The sequence below is a fragment of the Nannizzia gypsea genome, genomic scaffold (assembly GCF_000150975.2).
Source record: "Nannizzia gypsea CBS 118893 supercont1.1 genomic scaffold, whole genome shotgun sequence".
NCBI classification, from domain to species: domain Eukaryota; kingdom Fungi; phylum Ascomycota; class Eurotiomycetes; order Onygenales; family Arthrodermataceae; genus Nannizzia; species Nannizzia gypsea.
In genome coordinates, this window is record NW_003345201.1 from 4656245 (window position 1) to 4676933 (window position 20689).

The 20689-nt window shown below is 49.3% G+C and overlaps 5 protein-coding genes across 5 annotated transcripts; all 5 read left to right on the plus strand.

Moving 5' to 3' along the window:
• Positions 1–323: 323 nt before the first annotated feature.
• On the plus strand, positions 324–2372 carry MGYG_01706 (DUF647 domain-containing protein; the record flags this gene model as incomplete). The annotated part of the gene is made up of 6 exons (XM_003177590.1): positions 324–452; positions 702–802; positions 903–1012; positions 1080–1417; positions 1492–1536; positions 1608–2372. 6 exons carry the CDS (start codon positions 324–326, stop codon positions 2370–2372), a joined length of 1488 nt encoding a protein of 495 aa, XP_003177638.1.
• Positions 2373–5308: 2936 nt separating this feature from the next.
• MGYG_08945 (hypothetical protein) lies at positions 5309–5620 on the plus strand (the record flags this gene model as incomplete). The annotated part of the gene is made up of 1 exon (XM_003177591.1): positions 5309–5620. The coding sequence occupies one exon, from the start codon at positions 5309–5311 to the stop codon at positions 5618–5620; it is 312 nt and encodes a 103-aa protein (XP_003177639.1).
• Positions 5621–6277: 657 nt separating this feature from the next.
• On the plus strand, positions 6278–6851 carry MGYG_01707 (hypothetical protein; the record flags this gene model as incomplete). The annotated part of the gene is made up of 3 exons (XM_003177592.1): positions 6278–6363; positions 6718–6754; positions 6795–6851. The coding sequence occupies 3 exons, from the start codon at positions 6278–6280 to the stop codon at positions 6849–6851; spliced, it is 180 nt and encodes a 59-aa protein (XP_003177640.1).
• A 6287-nt stretch (positions 6852–13138) lies between these two features.
• MGYG_01708 (G protein signaling domain-containing protein regulator) lies at positions 13139–14287 on the plus strand (the record flags this gene model as incomplete). The annotated part of the gene is made up of 1 exon (XM_003177593.1): positions 13139–14287. The coding sequence occupies one exon, from the start codon at positions 13139–13141 to the stop codon at positions 14285–14287; it is 1149 nt and encodes a 382-aa protein (XP_003177641.1).
• Positions 14288–19043: 4756 nt separating this feature from the next.
• MGYG_08946 (hypothetical protein) lies at positions 19044–19639 on the plus strand (the record flags this gene model as incomplete). The annotated part of the gene is made up of 3 exons (XM_003177594.1): positions 19044–19171; positions 19270–19342; positions 19454–19639. 3 exons carry the CDS (start codon positions 19044–19046, stop codon positions 19637–19639), a joined length of 387 nt encoding a protein of 128 aa, XP_003177642.1.
• Between the last annotated feature and the right edge of the window lie 1050 nt (positions 19640–20689).

A 20689-nucleotide genomic window follows, 5' to 3' on the forward strand; every position in this document is an offset into this window, starting at 1 on the left:
TCGTTAGTTATCTCCCGCTCGCGACGGTCGGTTTGATCCTTGTGGCGACTTTCTAGAGAGACATCTTTTCCTGGCGGTTGAGCAGGACGAAAGCTCGGCTGGTCCTGCTGCGCTGATTGTATGCTGGACTGATTGATATGCACTGCATGGCCAACTTCGTCCCCGCCAACACCAGCCACAACTCGCAGAGAAACTTCCTCTGATCCCTGGAAACGCAGCTGCTCTCCGTCGACCTTGGTCATAAAATAAGACCTGCCTTAAGAAGAAGAGTTCCCTGGGGCCAATCAACCCGCTGGGTCAACTGATAGCTACGGCTCGCTTGGATGGCTCCAGCCACGAACGCAGAGCTGATCGTCAAGGAGACGAACGAGGTCGGCACGACGGTCAAGACCTATGTCTGTCCAAGCAACAAGCTGCGGTCGAAGCGCCGGGCTGACAGTGTGGAAATCATTGTATGTTATCCTGTTACAAGCCCGGTTACCGAAGCTTATACGGAGTACCAATGCTTGAGTTGCGGTTCATGGGTTGTTTGTGGATGTTGTGGATGCACTTTATTGGAGATAAACTATTGACGCTGATACCTCGACATATCATATTGGCTGTGGATGTATCATAACGCTGGTAGACGGATGTAGCTGGGGGACGGATATTGATAGAGGACGATATGCCGATATATTGAAGTTGATGCTGACTTGTTGCAGTTGCCGCCACAGAAACCGTCCTCAAGCTCGTATCTGACGTCCATCCTGAACGTGTTCCTCCCGGTTGGATATCCGCACAGTGTCACGGATGACTATATCGAGTAAGTTCTACTCTTTTGGTTCTGAGATGAGAGCATCATGTCAAGTTGGGAAGTCTCGGCTAACTATAGACGTCTAGATATCAAATATATGTTAGTTCAGAAGCAGCTCTCTATTTAGGGATTATGAGAAGAAAGAGCTAACCTCCTTGATATCAGGACTCACTTCAAGCATTCTCAAGCTCAATTGCTGGTCTCCTGTCATCCAGAGCAGTCCTTCAGGGTATACATCCAGCTGCTTATACTCCTCAAAGGCGCTTAAACTGACATCTCTTCTCAGGTGTTGGTGTTGGAGATGCCACTGCTTCCCCCACTGCAGCACTGCTGCTCAATGTTCTGCAGGAAAGCATGGGCAGGATAGCCACCATCCTATTTGCCCATCGTCTCGGGACATCTCTCGAGCCAGAGTGTAAGATGTACAGGCTGGCTGCCGACCTTCTCAATGATTCAGCCATAGTGCTGGATTGCATGTCCCCCGCATTCCCTAAGCCCGTCAGGGTAGGCCTTCTCAGTCTTTCTAGTGTACTGAGGGCGCTGTGTGGTGTCGCAGCAGGTAGCTCCAAGGCCAGCTTGAGTGCTCATTTTGCACGATGGGGGAATCTAGGGGAATTGAACGCAGTAAGTCTGGAAATTTTCCAACTCAATTCATCATAGGTGACATGATAAAGCTGACGGTGATGGTGGTTGGATAGAAAGATTCAAGTCAGGAGACTGTGATATCCCTCTTTGGAATGCTGGTATGTACTTTCCTTTCCCCTTCTTCCTGCCTGTTGCAACTGAACAGGACTAAAGGGGGTATAATACACAGGTTGGCAGTGTAGTAGTTTCCTACATCTCATCTCCATTAGCAACGTGGATTGCCTTGATCCTTTTACTCATCGTACATCTGGGGACAAACCACGCAGCAGTCAGAGCAGTAAAAATGACGACTCTAAACCGCCAGCGTGCTAATATTGTCTTCTCCTATCTCTTTGAGGACGATCGAGTACTCACACCAGCACAAGCTTCAGAGGAAGAACGTATCTTTGAGACAGATGGTGTACTTCGATGGAAAGCTAAAGCTACTGGTACCCTAGGAATCTGTCAAATCGGAGTCTCTCTCGAGCAGCTGCTCTTACTCCTTCCCGAGCAGGTTAACACCAACGCCCAAGGTTCCAGCCAAAAGCCTGACACCACCATGGTCGGCGCCAGTACCGGTCTGTCGGCTCTGCTCGAACTATTCAAAGAAGAAGAGTACATCCTTTACTTTAGTCCCGCGGCCCGTAGAGGGGCCATTGTACTGAAAGCTGGAGCTACTCCACAAGCACAACTAAAAGCATGGAGCCATGCCCTGCTTGTCTCCCGACACCTGGCAAGAGAGGAGCATGACACAGCTGCTTGCATAAACGAGAAACAAGGCGGTCAGGGTGAGCTGTCACCACCGGTATCGATACTATCTATTTTGAGAGACACGCTGCGAGAGCATACGAGGACGTTTGTCGACAGGGTCAAACGCCTGGAACACGCTGGCTGGCAGACGGACATCGCCTCCCTGGAAACAAAGCCGGGAAGGAGAGTTCACGTATCCGTTTGAACCAACAGATAAGCTGTGCGTAAAACCAAGACCCTTCCCTTCGAAGGTACTCCATACAGTCCTTCCTTCCTTTGGGGCCTCCTTAAAGGGGAAATTCCAGGGTATCATTGGCAGTTCATGTCGCTAGCCAATTCCAAATGTATGGTATAATATCGATTCGAACCTGAACGAGGATTCCCAGATACCGGGTCTCTGGATACAAATATCTTTCTTTTTCTCTCCCTTCTTTTTTCCTTTTTCATCTGCGGCTTTCCCTGGGGTATATCGACCACTTAAGACAATGGCAGCCCTGCTAGCCGGTCATTCATGTTGAATTAGTAGCAAGCAGCAGTCGCTGACGCCGAGTGGCCGGGCCCGACTTCCATCCCATAGGGAGGACGCTGCAGGCATCGGGAAGAAGAAAAGTTGCTCTTCCTGCATAGACGAGATGAAGCAGGACCGCGTCTCTTCTTCTCTCTTCTCTTTTCTCTCTGTGTCTCTGTATCTCTGTATCTCTGTATACGCCGTAACCACCTGCATCCTGACTCTTCGCCGACCAAGCCGACACTTGAAGCCCCTAGCCGGGTGTCTTCGCTACCAATCGCCGCATTGGGTAGTCCAATTCATCTGTTTTCTTTTTTAGCGAAGAAGAAAAGATGCAGGCAGCCAGGCAGGAAGATTTTTATGACGATGACGTGCAGCTCGTTTTCTGGACACATCTTGTGCCATGGCTTTCATGTGCATAGGCTTATGTTGGTGATGCCGCTGTTGCTGCTTGTCTAGAGCGTCATACGCGTAGGCGTCAGCGTAGGCGAAGGGTCTGGCTGCGTGCCTTGCAGCCGCGCATGGCCACATGGTTTTTATATATATGTATAAAGTATGCATTTTATGTAGCTAAGTATATACCGTATGGAGTGATGTGTCATTGATTCGCCCCTGCAAGCGATGGACAGCGAATGTTGAATTTGTTAAATCCCAGCGCCAACAAGCCCGTAATGCCTTACGCTTTGCAAAACGGTCTTGATTTCTAAGTTCGACATTTGAGCACCCAGTCGTATATGCTGTTTGAGATATAGCTGTCAGTGACGCAACGCTTCCCACTTGGTTCATCATGATCGTCGAAACATCGATCAATCACGGATCACAAATATGGATCCATAGATAGCGGGATATGAAGAACCACCACCCCATCGTTCAATATTATAGATAGGCATGCGTCAGCCCTTCAATTGCAAAATTTATAGACGAGATGACCCCATATCTCCATAGGTCCCATGATCGGGCTACTGAAACGGCGCCGTTCCTATCCAACCATCTGGTTATAGTTGCATGAACTAGCAACAAGCATCATCGTCCGTCCATCTGCCATCACCAGGCCCGCGGGGTTACCAGAATAACTCTCCCTTGGGTTTTGGAGGCCCACGCAATAAACTCCCTCCTCCCCCAGACCAAATAAACACGGCCCCTAGTCTGCCGGCATGCTGGGCCGCTGATCCGCGACCAATAGTGGGCAGCAGCTATAAGGCCGGAAACAGATAACCATGGCGATATTTGACAGCGCTAGTTTGGTGAAATGTGATTGAAAGTGGACTCGGTCGTGTTAGATAAGAAAGCAGCTATATATATACACATAATAAGCATATGTGTATGTGTTTATAGAAACTCAGTATGGGTATGTATTCCGTATACTGGGTATGTCACGTATACGAAAGAGGCAAGGGAGAGAACACCGGCAGTTCCGGCAGCCCCAGAAAAGTCAACAAGCGCTGAGGGATGTTGTAATAATCCCGTTTGATGATGATGACATTGTGCATCCTTCGAGATGGGTTATGGTATATGTATCAGGCATCAGGCAGGGCAGGGGGGAAGACCAAGAATCCAATCTCCGAGTGCCTCTCCTCAATCACATCCCCCAGCCAAGGACGATAGAAGGCCGAGTAGCAGGAGGGGGAATAAAAGACGGTCAAGGGAAGGGACGCCACATTAAGCAGATGATAGCCATAGGCAGAACCACCGCCATAACAGGCCAACCTATCCGCCTGCACTAGAACTCCGATAGTTTCAACGGGTTCGCCAGTCCTATCCACACATCCAAGATCACACGTCGTACGGGAGGGAAGGCAAGATTGCCCCAGATGCTCGTCCTCCCCGCAAAGCTTGGCCATCTGGGTATCTTCTTCCTTTTTTCCAACGGCGACCTCCTTGGCCGAGCCTACCGGGGATCAAAACTGATCAACCGTGACCGGAGGGGAGCGTATGGGTTGCTCATGTCCAGGTGTTGGTTCGTATACATTAATAATTCCAACAGCTGAGTCTCCTATGTGTGTGTGTGGGAAATGACAAGCATCCTCTCTTGGCCGTCCGTTCGTTCAGTTCAGCTTCGTGCGGCCCGATAAACACGAGAAGTATGCATCAGGGTCCTCACTTTGCATCCCCTTGCCATGCCTTTTGACCCGAGAGAGGGAAGGGAGAGGAGAGGAGCCAGAAGAGACGGCCATCCTGCTTCGCTTTCACTGGTCTCTCGTGTCATTTCAGTCATCAAATCGAATGCCGCCATGTCATCATGGTCTGTACGAAGTAGTCATTGACAAGAAAATACGACGGACTGGTATTGTGTTATTTGCAGATTGATGCAATCCTCTGGCTAACACTGGAGAGAGCAGGCGATAGGGCGCAAGTATACTGCTCCTCCCCCACACACCCTTGAGATAGGCATATTGATTGATAGTAGCGTATATCTTCTGGACATATTCCCGGGCTAGAGACGCAGCGATCTATCCATTGAAGACGAAGCTGGAGACGAGTTGGACATGTGATACGCTGATAGCCAGGGTCTAGCATGTATAGTCCACCAGCAAGCGCGAAGATATCAAACTGCGTCGGATGGAGCCCATGACGGAGATCGATCGGCCTTAATAATTTGAAGATTTGAGTCTTAACCTTCTCTTGTTTCTTTGATGGCGATGGCAACACTCATGGCGTTCCTCACCTCTCATTGCTGTCTCTCTTGCTGCGCTCTGCCTTACCGAACCCTCGCCAGCCTCAAACGTAGCCCCTTAACTACCGAGCAGACGGGTCTTGTGACGATCGCATCCAACCTTCCCCGGATTCTCCCTCCCTCCCTCGCTCTCCCAAGGACCCGAGGACCCCAGGACCCAAGAGCCAGGGAAGACGCAGACCGACAAACTCATCGGGAACCGCCGACAGCTGCTAGCTCGACCCTCAGCCGCCTGGAGAGTAGCCTAAGTTCGCTGCCTATTAGTTCTTAATTCTTAATTAATAATATGAGTTAAAAAGAGGAGCGCGGACATAGCGCCGGACCCTGCGATGACCCTTTTGAGGCATCGCTGGTATTAAAAGAAACTCCCCAGGAAAGGCTTGAATCTTGACTCAGGCAGCCAGGAGATTTGAGCGCGCCCCGTGGCATAGACTCTCTGGCGCTTGCAGAGGCTGCTCGAGAGCCTTTATTGCATGTCTACCGAGGCGCCGCCTCGTCCAGACTGAGGCCGTTGACCGAGGGCCCAAACACCTGGCGGCCCAGAATCCAGAGAGACGCCGAAGTACATCATGCATGATAATGTAGATTAGGTTATTTATAGCACCAGCCTTTGCAGCAAAAAAGGGACCTCATGTTGCTTCTTCGTCGTCTTGTTCTTCTGCTTCCTTTTTTATGGCTGCAGCCCGTCTGAACGCCGTTTTCGGAGCAACCAAGCCCTGCATCAAGCCTGGGGAAATCTTCGAGTCTGGAGAGCCCGGCGAGAAAAGAAAAGAAAGAGAGGCGCCTCGTATAGCGCTTGAATAATCAATTGGTAAGATGGACTGGTTGAAGGTAAAGGGAGGCAAAAAGGTTGATAAAAAAGCAAAAAAGGGGTTTCTCTTATAAAGAAGAACGCCTTTCGTCTGTTCGAGTCAAAGGCCAGGCGACCATGAAGAACTATTCGACCGGGAGGCAGTCCCCGACCCAATCACGGAGGCGTAAAGGGTCGAATTTGAAAGATAATGCATTCAACCAGTAAGAAAGGGGCGGTTCAACGACCGAGAAAGACGGCCTTGCCATGGCGGTGGTTCAGGCGCGGGAAGAAGCAAGTGCCAGAGCCAGCAGAAGCAAGCCTCAGAGGCAGTAGCAGAAGCAGATCCGGACAATATGCCTGTTCAGGGAAGGATAATCTAGATCAACCCCTTTAGAAAACGGGAATCGTCTTATCACCATCATCTATCGATCGATTGCAGGTAGTTTTGTTGGTTTATTTTCAGCTCACAAAAAATAAACTGTTTGCCAGCAATCGACGGATTAAACGATAATTCAAGACCCCGTTTCGCCCGTTTTGTTTTTTGGTTTGCTTGCTTGACTTTTGACTTATATTAGCTCGGGCAAGGCCGAAGCCGATGGCAATGTTCTGTCTGTAAGTCTATATACGTGTCTGCGTTGTTTGATATCAATAGTCTCGGGAACAAGATCGGGATTGCCCCAGTTGGTATCCTGGGCATTGTAGCAGGTAGCCAGTGATTGAAGTCAATATTAGCGACGTTAGGTATCAAAATTCACTTCGGCCAACGGGTTAACTAGCTGGGAGGCGAAAATAAAATAAAATAAAAAAGAGATAAACTCGCCTAGTGACAGATGTGGTGATGAAGATGACGGTGAAGATGAAGGAGGACAGGTAGTGATATGCAAGGTGGATACAATCTAGGTAGAAATATATACCAGCGATAAGTCTCTGCCGTTGAGCTACTTCCGTATTGGCATGCAATCAATATATCCCCCGGGCCGGGCGTAGGGCTGGGACATACATTATTGTTTGTCCTATCTGCCGTGGAGAAAGGCAATATATAGTTATTATGACCTACTTTATGACGACGGTGCCACCAGCCCGCCAGCCGCTTGAGTACTCCGTAAAAAATTTTCTTCAGCGGGAAGTCGTCAATAGCCGTAACTAGAGAAAAAACGACCTGATAGTGGCGAAAAGAAGCAGAGATTTTTTTCCATGAACTGCCAGGATGGAGTCGAACAGCTAACTAGTTAGCTAGCTAGGTGACAGAGAGTCGTATATAGCAAACTACCTTGATGTCGTCTGCGTTCCCCGTCTAGGACCATCTCAAGTTTGACCGGGAGAAAGGAGCGGCGAGTTCCGGGGAACCGTGACTGGCCAACCATCCTCGTCCATTGGATGCATGTGCTAGAAGGATTCTAGAAGGACAAGCGGACAGGGACAGGGGGGGAAGGGCGGCGGGAGTCGACTTCCAGAACCTTTCTAGAAGGGAGATTGCGGCCTTTTTTTCTTCCCAGTCTTTGCTTGGTTCCTTACACCTTGTTGTACGTTGTGTACTAAATACCGACAGGGGTTCAGGGGGTGGAGAGAGAAGTAGCCTGTGATATGCTCAGCCAACGATGTTGGTGGAAGAGACATCCACCACCCCATTCTCACTCCATCCCTGGCCCTATATCAAAGCGACAGGTTAATACTACGGACGCAGAACCATCTCAAAGGGGGGGCGAGGGTCAAGCTTATCTGTGAGATATTGGAATTATCCGTTGATCTGCCTGGAGGCTAGCTATGTAGAGAGTGATACGGAGAGAGATGATGCTCTCTGTCAATGGCGTGTTGGACGTTGATGGAGATGCTCCATGTGCGGGCATTTTATTTTTTCTATCCAGACAGATCGACGCCGTCTCCCTTCCCATGCCAATCGGCGATTTGGTGGAGGGAATATACGTGGTCTCAATTACGAAATAGTTATGTATCCCGCGACTGGAACGAACAGGATAATCTATCTCAGACCCCTATGATCCCACTTCCGGATGGATACTCAAGAGAGCAAAAGAGAGAGAGAGAGAGAGATGTCGAACCCTTGTTTGGTCAAGGGAAATAGCGCGATTTAATTTTGCATTTCTTTTTCAATTCTCTCTTTTTTTTCTCTCTTCTCAAACTGCGGCCCCACGTTGAGGATGCAGGTCTCTTTGTTGGAGGCTGTCTGCCTGCGTTGACGCCGAAGAAGGCGTATGGAAAGAGGCTTCCATGCTTGGCCAGCACGTATACTAGCTAGCGGCGGGACACACACCTTTTGAGCGGTGTAGTTAGTGGTTAGCAAGATGTGGTTGCTGCTTGCTGGCTGGTGACAAGAACGGTAGTGCATAGTGCCCGATGCACGATAGGATAGGACAGCAGATATCCAAGTCAGCCTCAAAAAAAGGCGCCGCCATGCATATCGCTTAGACAGGACGTCAGCCTATAGTTGGCTTGGGGCCAAAAAAAGGGCAGCCGTGGTGTGCTCGTTGTATGTATAATATTCCCGTATCAAGGCGCTGGGGCGGATACAAGCCTGAGATTCCGACGCAGAGACAGTCCCCATGGCAATGGTACGCTACGCCTGCAGGCCTTGCATATACAGCGCCTAGGAAGCGAAGCCGAAAACTCGCCTTTTGCCCATCCCTCCTGGTGCGTTCGTTAGTCCGACTGTGGTTTAGCTGACAGTATAAGCATAAGTTGTTGTTTTATCAAAGCTCTCCCTTGTCACCTCGGAAAGTTTCTTACTCCGTGGGAGTCTCATATTTCATATTATTCTATGTGTTGAGAGCGAGTGAAAGTCGTAAAGCCGTAATTCAGCCAAAGTACTCCGTACTCCGTTAGTTGTATGTATGCAACCGCTATGGATGGTCTCTTGATGGGCCGCGAGATCCGGTCCATCGCGCATGGATCTCGATTGCATGGCGCATCTGTGACATGCCCATGACAGCACATACAGGAACACGCATCCACGCATCGAACATTCGAATCCTCATTATATTACTTCCATAGAGGGGTGTTGCTACTCCTCTTGTTCTGCTTTTGCTTCATCCGTTTGTCAGGCTGGAGAATCGCCTGAAACAAGGGGCGTAACGTCAGCCGGCCGGACATTTTTAGATTCCCTATCTAAATTCCCCTATCGGCCAACGTTCGACTGACATCATCATGCCTTGCATTATTCGACGGGTCTCTTCCTCTCGCTCGCCTTTGTGGAGAGAAGAACAAGCGAAAGGAGAAGGGGAAGACACGCCACCGGCGGCACCCAACCCACGCCCTTCGAGATAGTGTCACAGTTGCCCTCCCGAACAGTCTCCATGCATGGAATTTTCTTCCCTTCCTTCGTAATTAGTATGAGTCCTTTTTTTTGCTTCCTGTCAGCGCATATAGTAATATTGGGATGTTCCGTGTGTGTGCATGGTGTGTGTCCAAACGAGATTGAAGATGACGGTGGTTGTGTCCAGGGGATCGGCGGTAATATCTCTTTTCCTCCCCGGCCTGATATCCTAGAAGGGGCAGAGAAAGGGAGAAAAAAGAAACGACGAGGAAAAAGAAACGACGAAGCAAAAAGAAGGGCGATCGGCAGCCCGGGTAAGGATGTCATCGATGCTAAGAAAGCGTCCAGGAAGTTGGCTCTTTTTTCGTCGCCGACGGCGCCTGCAAGTGCTGCCATAGTCATAGTTAAGAATTTACTCTTCCCCTGCTCTTCCTTGAGTTAAAAGTCGATATCCTCTCGCTTCGAGCTGAGTGAGTTTCGTTAGTTTATTAGGCGGTTCATGGTTAATTGCCGATGATGAGACCTGGCATGCCCAGTCAGGCCACCATTTTCTCATCATCATCATCATAATCATCGTCATCCACAGCAGACGAGACGACGGAGGCATTGCACATCTGCGTCTTCTTCCTGATGGAGAAATGGGGCCCTTGTCTTGTCTCTTCCTCCTGGCTTTGCCCTGAAGGTGACTTGGCAGGCCACTTTCTTTCCTCTATAGGCTATAGACATGGGCGTTGCTGGTACCACTTGTAACGAGATGCTGTGAGACTCGCTTTCTTTTCGTTGGCCCCCTGCTGGTAGTTTTATACATCTTTTGAGTACGAATAAGTAAGTACTATGCTGTGCAGCGCTCTCAGTCCTCTGGGTACGTAATCTGCGGTACTTTCAGCAGTCGATGTGCATTTTGGGACATCTGCCCGGCAGCATCATGTAGCCTTTCTTTTTCCTTATTGATCGTTTTAACTGTTGTTTCTGGTGAGGATTTATGGCCTGATCCTAGCTTTCACTCTTTTTTTTACCCGCCAGATTCAAAACCGAGCTTATGGCATGAACTGATGTGCAGGAGGGATAGCATGTATATGTATAATGTATCCTTGTCGTTTGTTTTTCTTCTGCTTCGTCTCGGCGCTTGATTGATTCTTCATAAAATGAAATAAAATAAAAAAGGTTGTTAATTTGCATATGTATGATCCCTTTCTTGAGCTTTGCTGGCTCTCCTTTTAAAATTCTCGTTGGTGTGCGACGACAGCGCTGCTGTGGCCGTGACACTGCTTAGACTTGCTTGGACCTGACCGTGGACCTGTTCGAAATGGGATCAACTCGTTTTATATGTTAATGCTTCTTCTTCTTCTTCTTGCTGTTAATGTTGCACCTTTCATGGAAGTTCCGGAGTGTGGGGGTTGGCTTTCGCTTTCGCTCAGGCTTTGGCTCTGGGGCTTTGGCTTTGACTGCTCTTCCCACTCACCCCCCTGGACAATCTCGGTGCTACCGTGCAGAAAGGAAGAGGATAGGGATGGTAAGCAGGAGAGACCGAGAGTGAGTGCATGAGTGAGAAGGAAGATAAACGTGGGATGATGAACGTATGATTCCTGGGCGATGAGAAAAGAGTTAAGTTAATTAGTTGTCGTCTTGTGCAACCGGAAGCGGTCCTGACAAGGACAAGAGAGATGCACAGCAAGAGAACCTCGACCCGGTGAGATACTTCGAACCCAGTAGCAGGACCAGGCCGGGCAAGGCTCCAGGCCAAGTTCTAGCCAGCTGGTGGGAAAGTGGAAGCTGGTCCCGGTCGAAATCTTCAGGAAATAGCTAGCAGGTACTCAAAGCCTGCCTGTTCTTTCTGGTGTTTGTCTGCGGGAATATATCCCATGCCATCCCATTTCCATGCCATCATACCTCAATCCTGTGTAGATTCTTCCTTGAACGGAGCTTCCGGTAAAGCAAGGCAACTGAGAATGGCCAGCAGAACAGCAGCAGAGAGCGTGTAATATCTCATCTCTATATCTCCACTTGCCGCTGTCTATTATGCATGAAACAGGCTCAGGTACGACCAAATTGAGAAAGAGGGAAAAAAGCAACAGCTCTCTCTATTCTTTCATTCTTTCTCTGTCCTCTTTTCCTTCTCTTCTCTGGATGCTCCTAGCTGGTTATCAACCTCTAAGGGATAGCTCTTGAGCTTACCTGTCATTCTCTTGTTATTCACCGTCGAGTGTTGGCGTCACACTTGCGGGTGGCATCGAACAAGCACAAACCGTAAATCCCTTGCTGGCGATCGGTTTCGAAGAAGCAAATAATAGTTCAAAAGCCCAAAAAGAGCCCAAGGAGATATTCTTCTTCTGCTTCTTTTTTGCTTCCGGGGTGGCGACCGTGAACGTCGGCTTGCTGGGCTGGCTTCTTCTGCCTGCATTGCTTTTTCCTTCCCAATCTCTGCTGGGAACTGGGCTTTCCATCTGCCTTTTTTTGCTAATGTTTGCTTTTTCCCCCTTCTCTCTCTGTTTCTTCGTCTTCTCGGCCCTCGCTCTTAGAGAAAGAGAGAGAGTTAAGGCTAGAAAGTTGTTATTCGTCGCTGGCTCTGGGTACTTATGTCATAGCTATGTGTATAGCCTTTATAAATCGAAGGTTGAAAAGCAATATATAATAATAATAATAATAAAATCTGGAACTCATTCTTTAGCAATTTCCTAGAAGGTGTAAAGCATCCCTTACCTGACTCGGGCTCAGTCTGATATATCGAGTCGAGCAGCAGAAGGAGGGAGAGAGAGAGAGAGAGAGAGAGAGCTCCCCTCTGCCTACCGGTCGACTCGCCCGACGCAGCATCCTCATCCTTGCCTTCGTCTCTCCTTCTTTTATTTGTAAACCGTCGTTCTGCAAAAAAGGACGACGTCCCCATCCTTGCAGGCGGCAGAGGCAGGGCTCCGGGGGTCATACAAGGGCAAGGGGGGGGTGAGGGTCTCCCTAGTGTCTGCTCTGGTCTGGCGTCTTCCTCCTGCTCGCTGGCTTCTTACCAGGTCGATACAAGTTTAGTTTACCGCAGCAGCAAAAGCAACGAAGATGCAAAAAGCAACGAGGCAAAAGTAAATAAGAAAAAGCAACGAAGACGAGGAAGAAGACGAAGAAGCAAAAGAAGCAGAAGAAGAAGCCTGGGGGGTGGAGCATCGCTACTCTCTCGAAGTATCTCTCCACTGTGTTTTGCGAGACAGGGTACCTTTGGCCGATGGGTTGACATCGCTCGTTCGTTTTTATACATAACTAGAAGAACAGCCGCCGCCTTTCTTCTTTCTTCCCACCACCAACCACCAACGTCAACAACACACAGCAGCACACACAGCAACAACATACACCAACATACAACCACATACAACAGGCATACAGCATACCTGAAGCTGCAGACAGAGATACTAGACCTGACCTGACTGACTGACAGACGCCAGCCAGACTTATGCGCCGTGTTTACATCGTCGTTGACTAGATCACATCGCTGCTTGATGCTGCCGCCCTCAGCCTCCAAACGCCCATTGAACACTTGAACATTGAACAACCCCCCCTTTATTCCATCCAGCGTCAAAGGGGACCCAGCCGGCTTCCTAGATATACCACCCGTAACCCTGGCCAGCACGGCCTTCCACGTCAAAAGCAAGGGGGAGGGGGAAAGGAAAGCCAGAGTGTGGAAAGATATCCGGTCAAGAGACACCACCACCAGCACCAAGAAGCCAGCCAGCTATAATACCAAGGGGATGCCATCCGGCGGCAGAGGCTCGCGCTACTCAACCATCACCATCACACCGTCAACCTGGAACCCAGTCTTCTCGCCAGACTCGTCTGCATACAGCTCGCCGGCGCCCTCGGTCCTCGATTCGGACGAGGAGAGGGTGATGGACGGCTGGCACTTCTCGCGGCCGTCTAGTCTGGCGCTTCCAGGTGGCCCGCTGCCCTCGCGGCCGACGCTCGACGATGTCCTGTCAAACACCGCAGCTCCCCCTTACACCCTCGCGGCCTTCATGGCCTACCTCTCGCAGAACCACTGTCTCGAGACGCTAGAGTTCACCATGGACTCCAAACGCTATGCAGAGACCTACAACTCCATATCCCACCAGGTAGGCGAGTTCCCCATCCTCTCGGACTCGCCGCAGGCGGACCACCTCTGCATGCTCTGGCACAGGCTGCTCTCTGCCTATGTCATGCCGGGATCTCCCAGGGAGATCAACCTTCCAAGCGCCGTCAGGGATGCCCTGCTGAGACACTCCAACTTGAGGAGACCTCCGCCACCCGAGACGCTCGACTCTGCCGTCAAGCGAATCCACGACCTCATGGACGAGTCCATCTTCATTCCCTTTCTCAACAGCCACGCCTCGCCCCAGTCACAGCCGAGCTATTCCCGGGATGGCTCCCCAGAGGACCGTGATGTCGGCCGTCACAAGTCGATGCGCAAACGGCTATCACCGCAATCCTCCTTTGTCACCTCTCCTCGCTCCGCTGTTGCTCCCGGCTACTTCTCATACCACTCTACTTCAACTCCCTCCACTAGCCCGCCTTCCTCCCATTACACCTCCTCCATCTCCAGGACAACAACAACCAGCAGCCGCTCTTCGCCCTACGGTTACACCAGCGGTGACTCTGTCTCAGGCGCTCTGACCGACGACTCCGGCAGCAGTCTGCCTTCAAGTCCCGGCGCGGGAGATCCCATGACTCCACCCACAACCCCACCGTCTAGTGATATGCATCATCCTCACCATCAACATTCCAAGAGCCGTCAAGACAACGCCTGGAAGAAGATGGGCATGAAGCTTGGTTGGAAGAAGAAGTCCGGTGGCAGCAGTGGTGGTCGTGGTTGCCCAACAACTTCAACATCCAGGGACGCCCGATATCAAGACGACATGTATTAATCTTTGCTTTTTTCTCCTTTCTTTTTCTCATGTCCTCCTCATCCTCTCTCCCTCTCTCCCCCTACTACCTTGTCCCTTCCATGCATATATGGTATACATTCATGGCTCGACCGACCTATAACCGCACGTCATTTCCATCCCATCCCAGACACGACCGGAACGAAAGGCATATCAAGAAACCTTAACGACTTTTCACCCATTCTTCGCCAAAAGCAACTTCTTATCAAAATCCGGACCGCTGGCGTGGTTCTAGACCTCTCTTCTCTTCCTCTTCTTATACATACTTCACACAATTATTTTTTTTCCTTTTCTGTCTGGACTATTTTGTTGATTTCCTTGCTTGCACTGTACGGAGTTTATACCCATGGCCATGGCATTGAACATTAAGCATTGTTTTTTCCTCTCTCTCTCTCTTCTCTACGGAGTACGGAGTACTTCTCCTCTGTTTACAGCGAACCCATTGATGGAGAACGTGTATTATTTTCTTTCTCTTGACATGACTGAGCATTTCCTCCTCCGTCCGCACCCTCACCTACCAATGTACCTATCTAACTAGCTTCACTTCCTCACTTCCCTCCTGACCTTGACCACTGCAAGGTTCCGTTTGCCCTGCCTTGTCTCTTAGCCAGGACAAACCAATATGACTTGATGAAATGACTAGCATCATCCTTGCAGCCGTATCGTGTGCTTCTATTCCTTCCACCCCCTTGCACATATAATGCATACATATACATATGAATACATACATACGTAACAATGAAAGGCCTTATATCACCCACCTCCCACTCCCTATCGCCGCGGAAGCTGCACGTACGTAATATACATGGATCACCCTATGCATCCCAACTGCTTATATTCTCCTTGCACCGTAGCGAAGCAGGCAACAAACAGGGGAGGGTGCGAATCTCATCAAGCGACATGGCTGGTAAGTTAGCTCCCAAGGTCAAGGTGCAGGGCCATGGGCGCGTCATGTGATGTACACCAGCCACAGGCTTGAAACGCCTTGATAGAGCTGGCGTTTAAGCGATATCATAACGACAGACGGAGCTGAAAGAAGCTGTTGTTTCGGCTCGATGGCATGGTAGTTAACTACAGGACGAATTAGGTTTACTTTTCTACACAGTACATGCGTACCCTGGATTTGATATGCCCATGGATTTACCACTTACGTGCCGGTATACTCCATTTAAACTATCGTCGTCATTCACGGCCAGGACTACGTACACTGTTGGAGTATTCGTGGTGGAATTCCAGATGCCCTCTCCAGGGAACCGCTTTGAAATCTAATGGGGCCCCGGGTTGATACCCGAGAAATGTCCTATTTCAAAGACATGTCAGCATTAACTAACTAATTGGTTTAGTTAACTAGTTAGTTACCAAAGTGAAGCGCCTGGTCTTAATTGACTTGCTTTAGAGGCCAAGAAGAGACATACTATTCCCAGGGAACTGTCAATTCATGCTATATCTCAGCTATATGATTTGCAGGTCCAAAATACCCGAGACATAAATACCTTGCTGTGGAGATTAATTGCTTTCAAAATCATCTTCAAGGATCTCGGAGGGTCCTGATATTGGCTAGCTATAACTTATATATGTATACTTATATATATATAACTGCATCCGCCCCGGAGAGTTACATAAGGGGTAGCCGTTGAAGAATCAAATTACTCTTCAACGGCAAAGACGGCGGCTATCTTCCATCCACGGATTCAAACGGCTGCAGGGTGCGCTTTAAAGTTAACTGCTCTCCTGCCATGTCATACGATGTTGACATGCTGGCTAATATCAACCAAAGTAAGTGTCCGTTTCCTTTGCCTCTCTTAATGGCATCATTTATTATCATTTTCTGCACTATCGGATGGAAGTAAATCTATTTATGGTGAAATATTAATCTACTCTTCAAGGAATCCAGCAAGATGGGTCCAAAGAGCCGGATAAAATCGTATCGTTCTCTTTCTCCCTCCCTGGCTGAAGGATATGCAAGCCGCACTCCGATATGCCGGTCGAGAGATCAAAATTCCTGCCGGGCAGACATTGATCTCCGCGTCAACATATGGGATGACTTAAGCCTGGAGATATGTATATCAAGGCCATTAACAAAGTAACAACCGTGATACCTCGGGGATATACAGACTGTAGGTCCCGATCCAATTAGATCAGGCCATTAATAACATCATCGTCAACAGCGATGGCGCCGACTGAACTCCGTTGAGGACAACTATCTCATATCATCTTGGCGGCTTCGGTTCCTAATCATAACCGGGATACGGCCAATTCAAAGCTCTTGCGGATAAGAAAATGTCGTACTACGACAGGTGACAGACCTAGCCCTAGCCGCGATACGCGTAACTACCGGACGACTCCTCTCTCAACATCTGTTGGTAGTAACTAGCATCCACCGTGGATGTGCGGTTTTGAGCGGCCCCACGCCAGCAGCCATGGAGGCCTGGGGGCATGTCTGGCCAGGTGACCACTCCTCTGGTTGGGGTTGATTGTTCTGGCGAGAGTGCATTGGTAATCCCGATGGGCGCTTTTGGTCAAATCCATGGAAGAGGATTCCGGGATCTCATGTGTGATTCGGGGATAGCAACTAGTTAACTTAGTGGCGCAGACGACTGGTTTGGTTCAGGGAGAACTCACGGTGGCCCAGGCAGCTTGATTCAGCTCTTAGGCATGCCGAGTCAACTCCGCGATGCTATACTTACAGGGGAGAAAGGGGGTGACATTGGATAAGACTTGTCCTGATTTGGTTATCCGCTAATGTTGCCCTGAACAGGAGAGGCGCTCAGCCGATATCAGCGATATTATAGCTGTCCTCTGTCTATATATGGATATCTCTTTTAATATCCCGAAAAGGGGTGTACACACAGGCACGTTTCCTTAACAGAGCTCGATATAGCTACCATTTCAGCTCTGAATCCGTATCTGGCGAGACATTTCCTATTTCATCACATAAGTAACGGCCAGGGTCAAGGATTGCTCTCAATAGCTCGCTCCATCTCATCCACACTATCCAGCATCTATGTATACATATGCTAGATCTAGAATACTCAACTGATTAATACAACAAAATGCGCTCTCCAGCGCCCTCTCGCAAACCTGTGGGGGTAGACTTCGATAATAACATTTTATTTTACATAATATATCTCGGCTTTGCGCAGTCTTTTTTGTATAGATATTTCATTTCATCGCTGCTAGGGAGGCAGGGTGATCACGGAGAGATGCTAAACCCCCTGGCTCAACTCCTCATCGCTTGAGCTAGCTGGTCTCCACCAACGTCAGCATCTTTCCACTGCTGAGTTAAGATGCAGTATCTTGTAGTCATGCCAATGGTAACCCAGGTCCTGGTATAGCATCGTAAGGCTTTAAAAGTGGCAGAGAAGCATGCATGTGAAGGGGAGCCGAGGCGTCTCCAGACTCAGCTTCTCGAACGATGGGGCTTGCTGGGATGTAAGGAGAAGAAGACAGGGCATTGGAGCGTTGAAAAAGTATCCTGCCATTATCGTTACGTGTAAGGGGATAATAAATCCCCAGATGCTTGAAGAATGATTGGGAATACCATTTTATGTCTGGGAGTCGCCTCGAATACGTATACGGAGTGCTCCGTAACTACGGATTGGTGGATATCTATGAGGGATTTGAGATGGTCGGTTAATGCCCCTGGTCGGATACTTCCGGTTACTCGTACGTCTATTAGACCATTTCTCCGCTCCGCCCTGCAGCCCTTGTAGATGGGCTGACTGGCTGTCTGCGTTTTCTCAATCGCCGAAGACAGCGAGTGCTTCTTTGAAAATATGGTTGAGCAATATATGTGTTGGCAATTGGAGGAAAGATGGGCAAAATGGCCACTTTAAGCTGAAGCAGGGTTAAGTTCAGCCCCTGGAACAATTTGGATTCTACCCCAGAGGAAAGCAATGCAGTTAAAACAGCGGGATTCGCACTGCCTTGCTCAGCCTGGAACTAGATCTTCTTTCTCCCGAGGCACGGCCGGAATAAATCAGGGCGGGATGGTCGTTTAGGTATCTATCGATGCCTGCCTTCCTTTGGTGCGCTGCTTGAGAGGCTTGACGGACAGGCAATATTAATGAAAATACGTAAAAGGACAAGTAGATAAGCAGGCAGGGGACATGCTTTGGGGAAGTACATCCCCCATCCCCTTGAACGGCCAAACCAAAGCCAGCGGCCGAAATAAGGTTGGAGCAGATCATACACTTGCATGCATTGGAACCCTCTCGCCCCATTGCCATCCGGGCCAGCGTCCTTGCCATAGCCAGGGCGAGAAGGACTGATCCTCATTTTCCAGAAGAAAAAATAAAGGGAAAGGTGTTTAGACGCTGCGCCATATATCCAAACGGGCTGGAGATCCTCCCTCAAATTGAAGAATCGTACAAAGCATATGTAGCCATAACGGGCTTCCCTGCCCCAAGCGCTGTGGGGTAGTTGACATGGTTAACCGCATCAACTGGGAGGTCCGAGAATAAAATATCCGAGCACCAGACCATAAGTGGCGCCACGAACTGAGGCGGTGGTATTGCGCATTTTTCCAAGACGGTGCCAAGGCATAGTGAAGGACTGCAAATGCGACCAAATGCAGGGTAAGAGTCAGGTTGGGTTTGTGGTAGGTTTTCCTCAGAGAGTTTCCCTTATGTCTGCTCTTATCTTTGTCCCGTACTCATGACAGGCATGGCGGGAGAAACATCCGTTCGAATGAGAAAGTCCCCATCTGACGAATGTATGGCGGCAGGTTTCGAACACCATGACTCTCTTCAAACACTCTTCACCTCCAACCCCTCCCCCTCCTCCGGCGTCCCAGTCCTCCGATTGGTATTTCATCGCCGTATCGCAAGGGGCACACACACAACAACGTCAGAACCAGGGGAGCAGGTGTGAAAAGAATATGGCGCAAGCGCAGTGGGCAAGTATCAGGACTGGATCGCTTTGATCGCCGGGCAACAAGGGTGGGCAAGCTGTGTGTGCCGCAGATTCTGGGGACGGAACGCACTATCCGAGAGATCACACAGCGTGTTAGCCCCCTCAAACGACCTTCATCGTTTGGTATGGTCGGGCCATATTGTAGCAGATCGACCAGATAGAACGATTGAGTTGATGATGTATCAAGACAAGAAGCAAGTATATAACTGATATATACCAACTATGCCTACATAGCTGATCAGCCAAAGCCATGCTATGTTGACTGTATTCCTAGTCAACTCTGGGTATCACACCACCACCATCAACCAAACGCCGGCCCTTGAATATGACGAGGAATCAAGCCGTCTCGCCCGGGGGATGAACGCATACACTCTCCTCTTTCAGCTGTTTCATGCTGCCTGCCTCCCATCATCCTCTTAACTCGAGGTTCACTTCAACCTTCGACTTTACACTTAAAGAAGGCTAGTGAACTGGTTAAAGGGCCAGATACCAACCACGTGATCAACACTAGCCAAAACTTGGACCTCCTTTTCCCTCCTTTACGCTACCAAAAGGAAACATCAAGTATATCAAGTTAAAGGAGAATAATAATAAAAAAAAAGAAACAAAACATCTTCACTCCAAGGCAGATTCAGTTCGAATATACCAATACAACCAGCCAGCTGCGACACGCTGTGCCCTGTTCTGCACCGCCTTGCCCTGCCCTGCTAGATCCCGCCAGGTTATACCCCCAATATCAAACCAAGCTTCCACCTCGGCACGCGCGACCACTAGCTAATCAGGAATCGCCCCCCAATAGAAAAGGAACGGTAATGTGAGGGACGGGAAGGGCCTAATAGGCGATTGTGAAGGTGATTGGAGAGCCAGGAAGGTGTGGCCGGGATGATCCTCGAGCACGAGTTGAGACGATGGGCAAAAGGGGGTTGGTTGGTCGGTTCGTCGGTTGAGTTTTCTTACACGTCATGGAGGACGGATTTGTAGGAGATTGCCGATGGAGGGTTGGGTAGGCGGGCAGGCAGGGAGGCGTTTAGATTTGCGTGTCGGCTGATGGTGGGTGGATGGGTGGATTGGGGAGGTTTTAACTTGTGATACGTATGTAGGCACTTGAGCACTTGACTGGCTGTATACGCGGGTGAGCGGCTATGGCTCTTACTATCGCCGCGGAAGAAAAAAAATCTAAAAAGGCCGATCGAAGAGTTTAAAATGCATGGAAGTGATGGAGAATAGAATTAGATAGGGTGTGGATGGATGGATGTATGTATGTATAAACACGTATATATAATTAATATTATTATCGGCTCTCTTCATTATTGCTATAATAAAGAAAAGACGAGGACGAGACGTCAACAGCTATAGTCTATCACCAAATAAGTTTCAATATTATACTAGTAAGAGAGAACGGGAAAAGGAAAAAGCAAATGGAAGAGAAATGGATAGGAAACATAGACAAACAAAAAGCAGGGCAGAAAA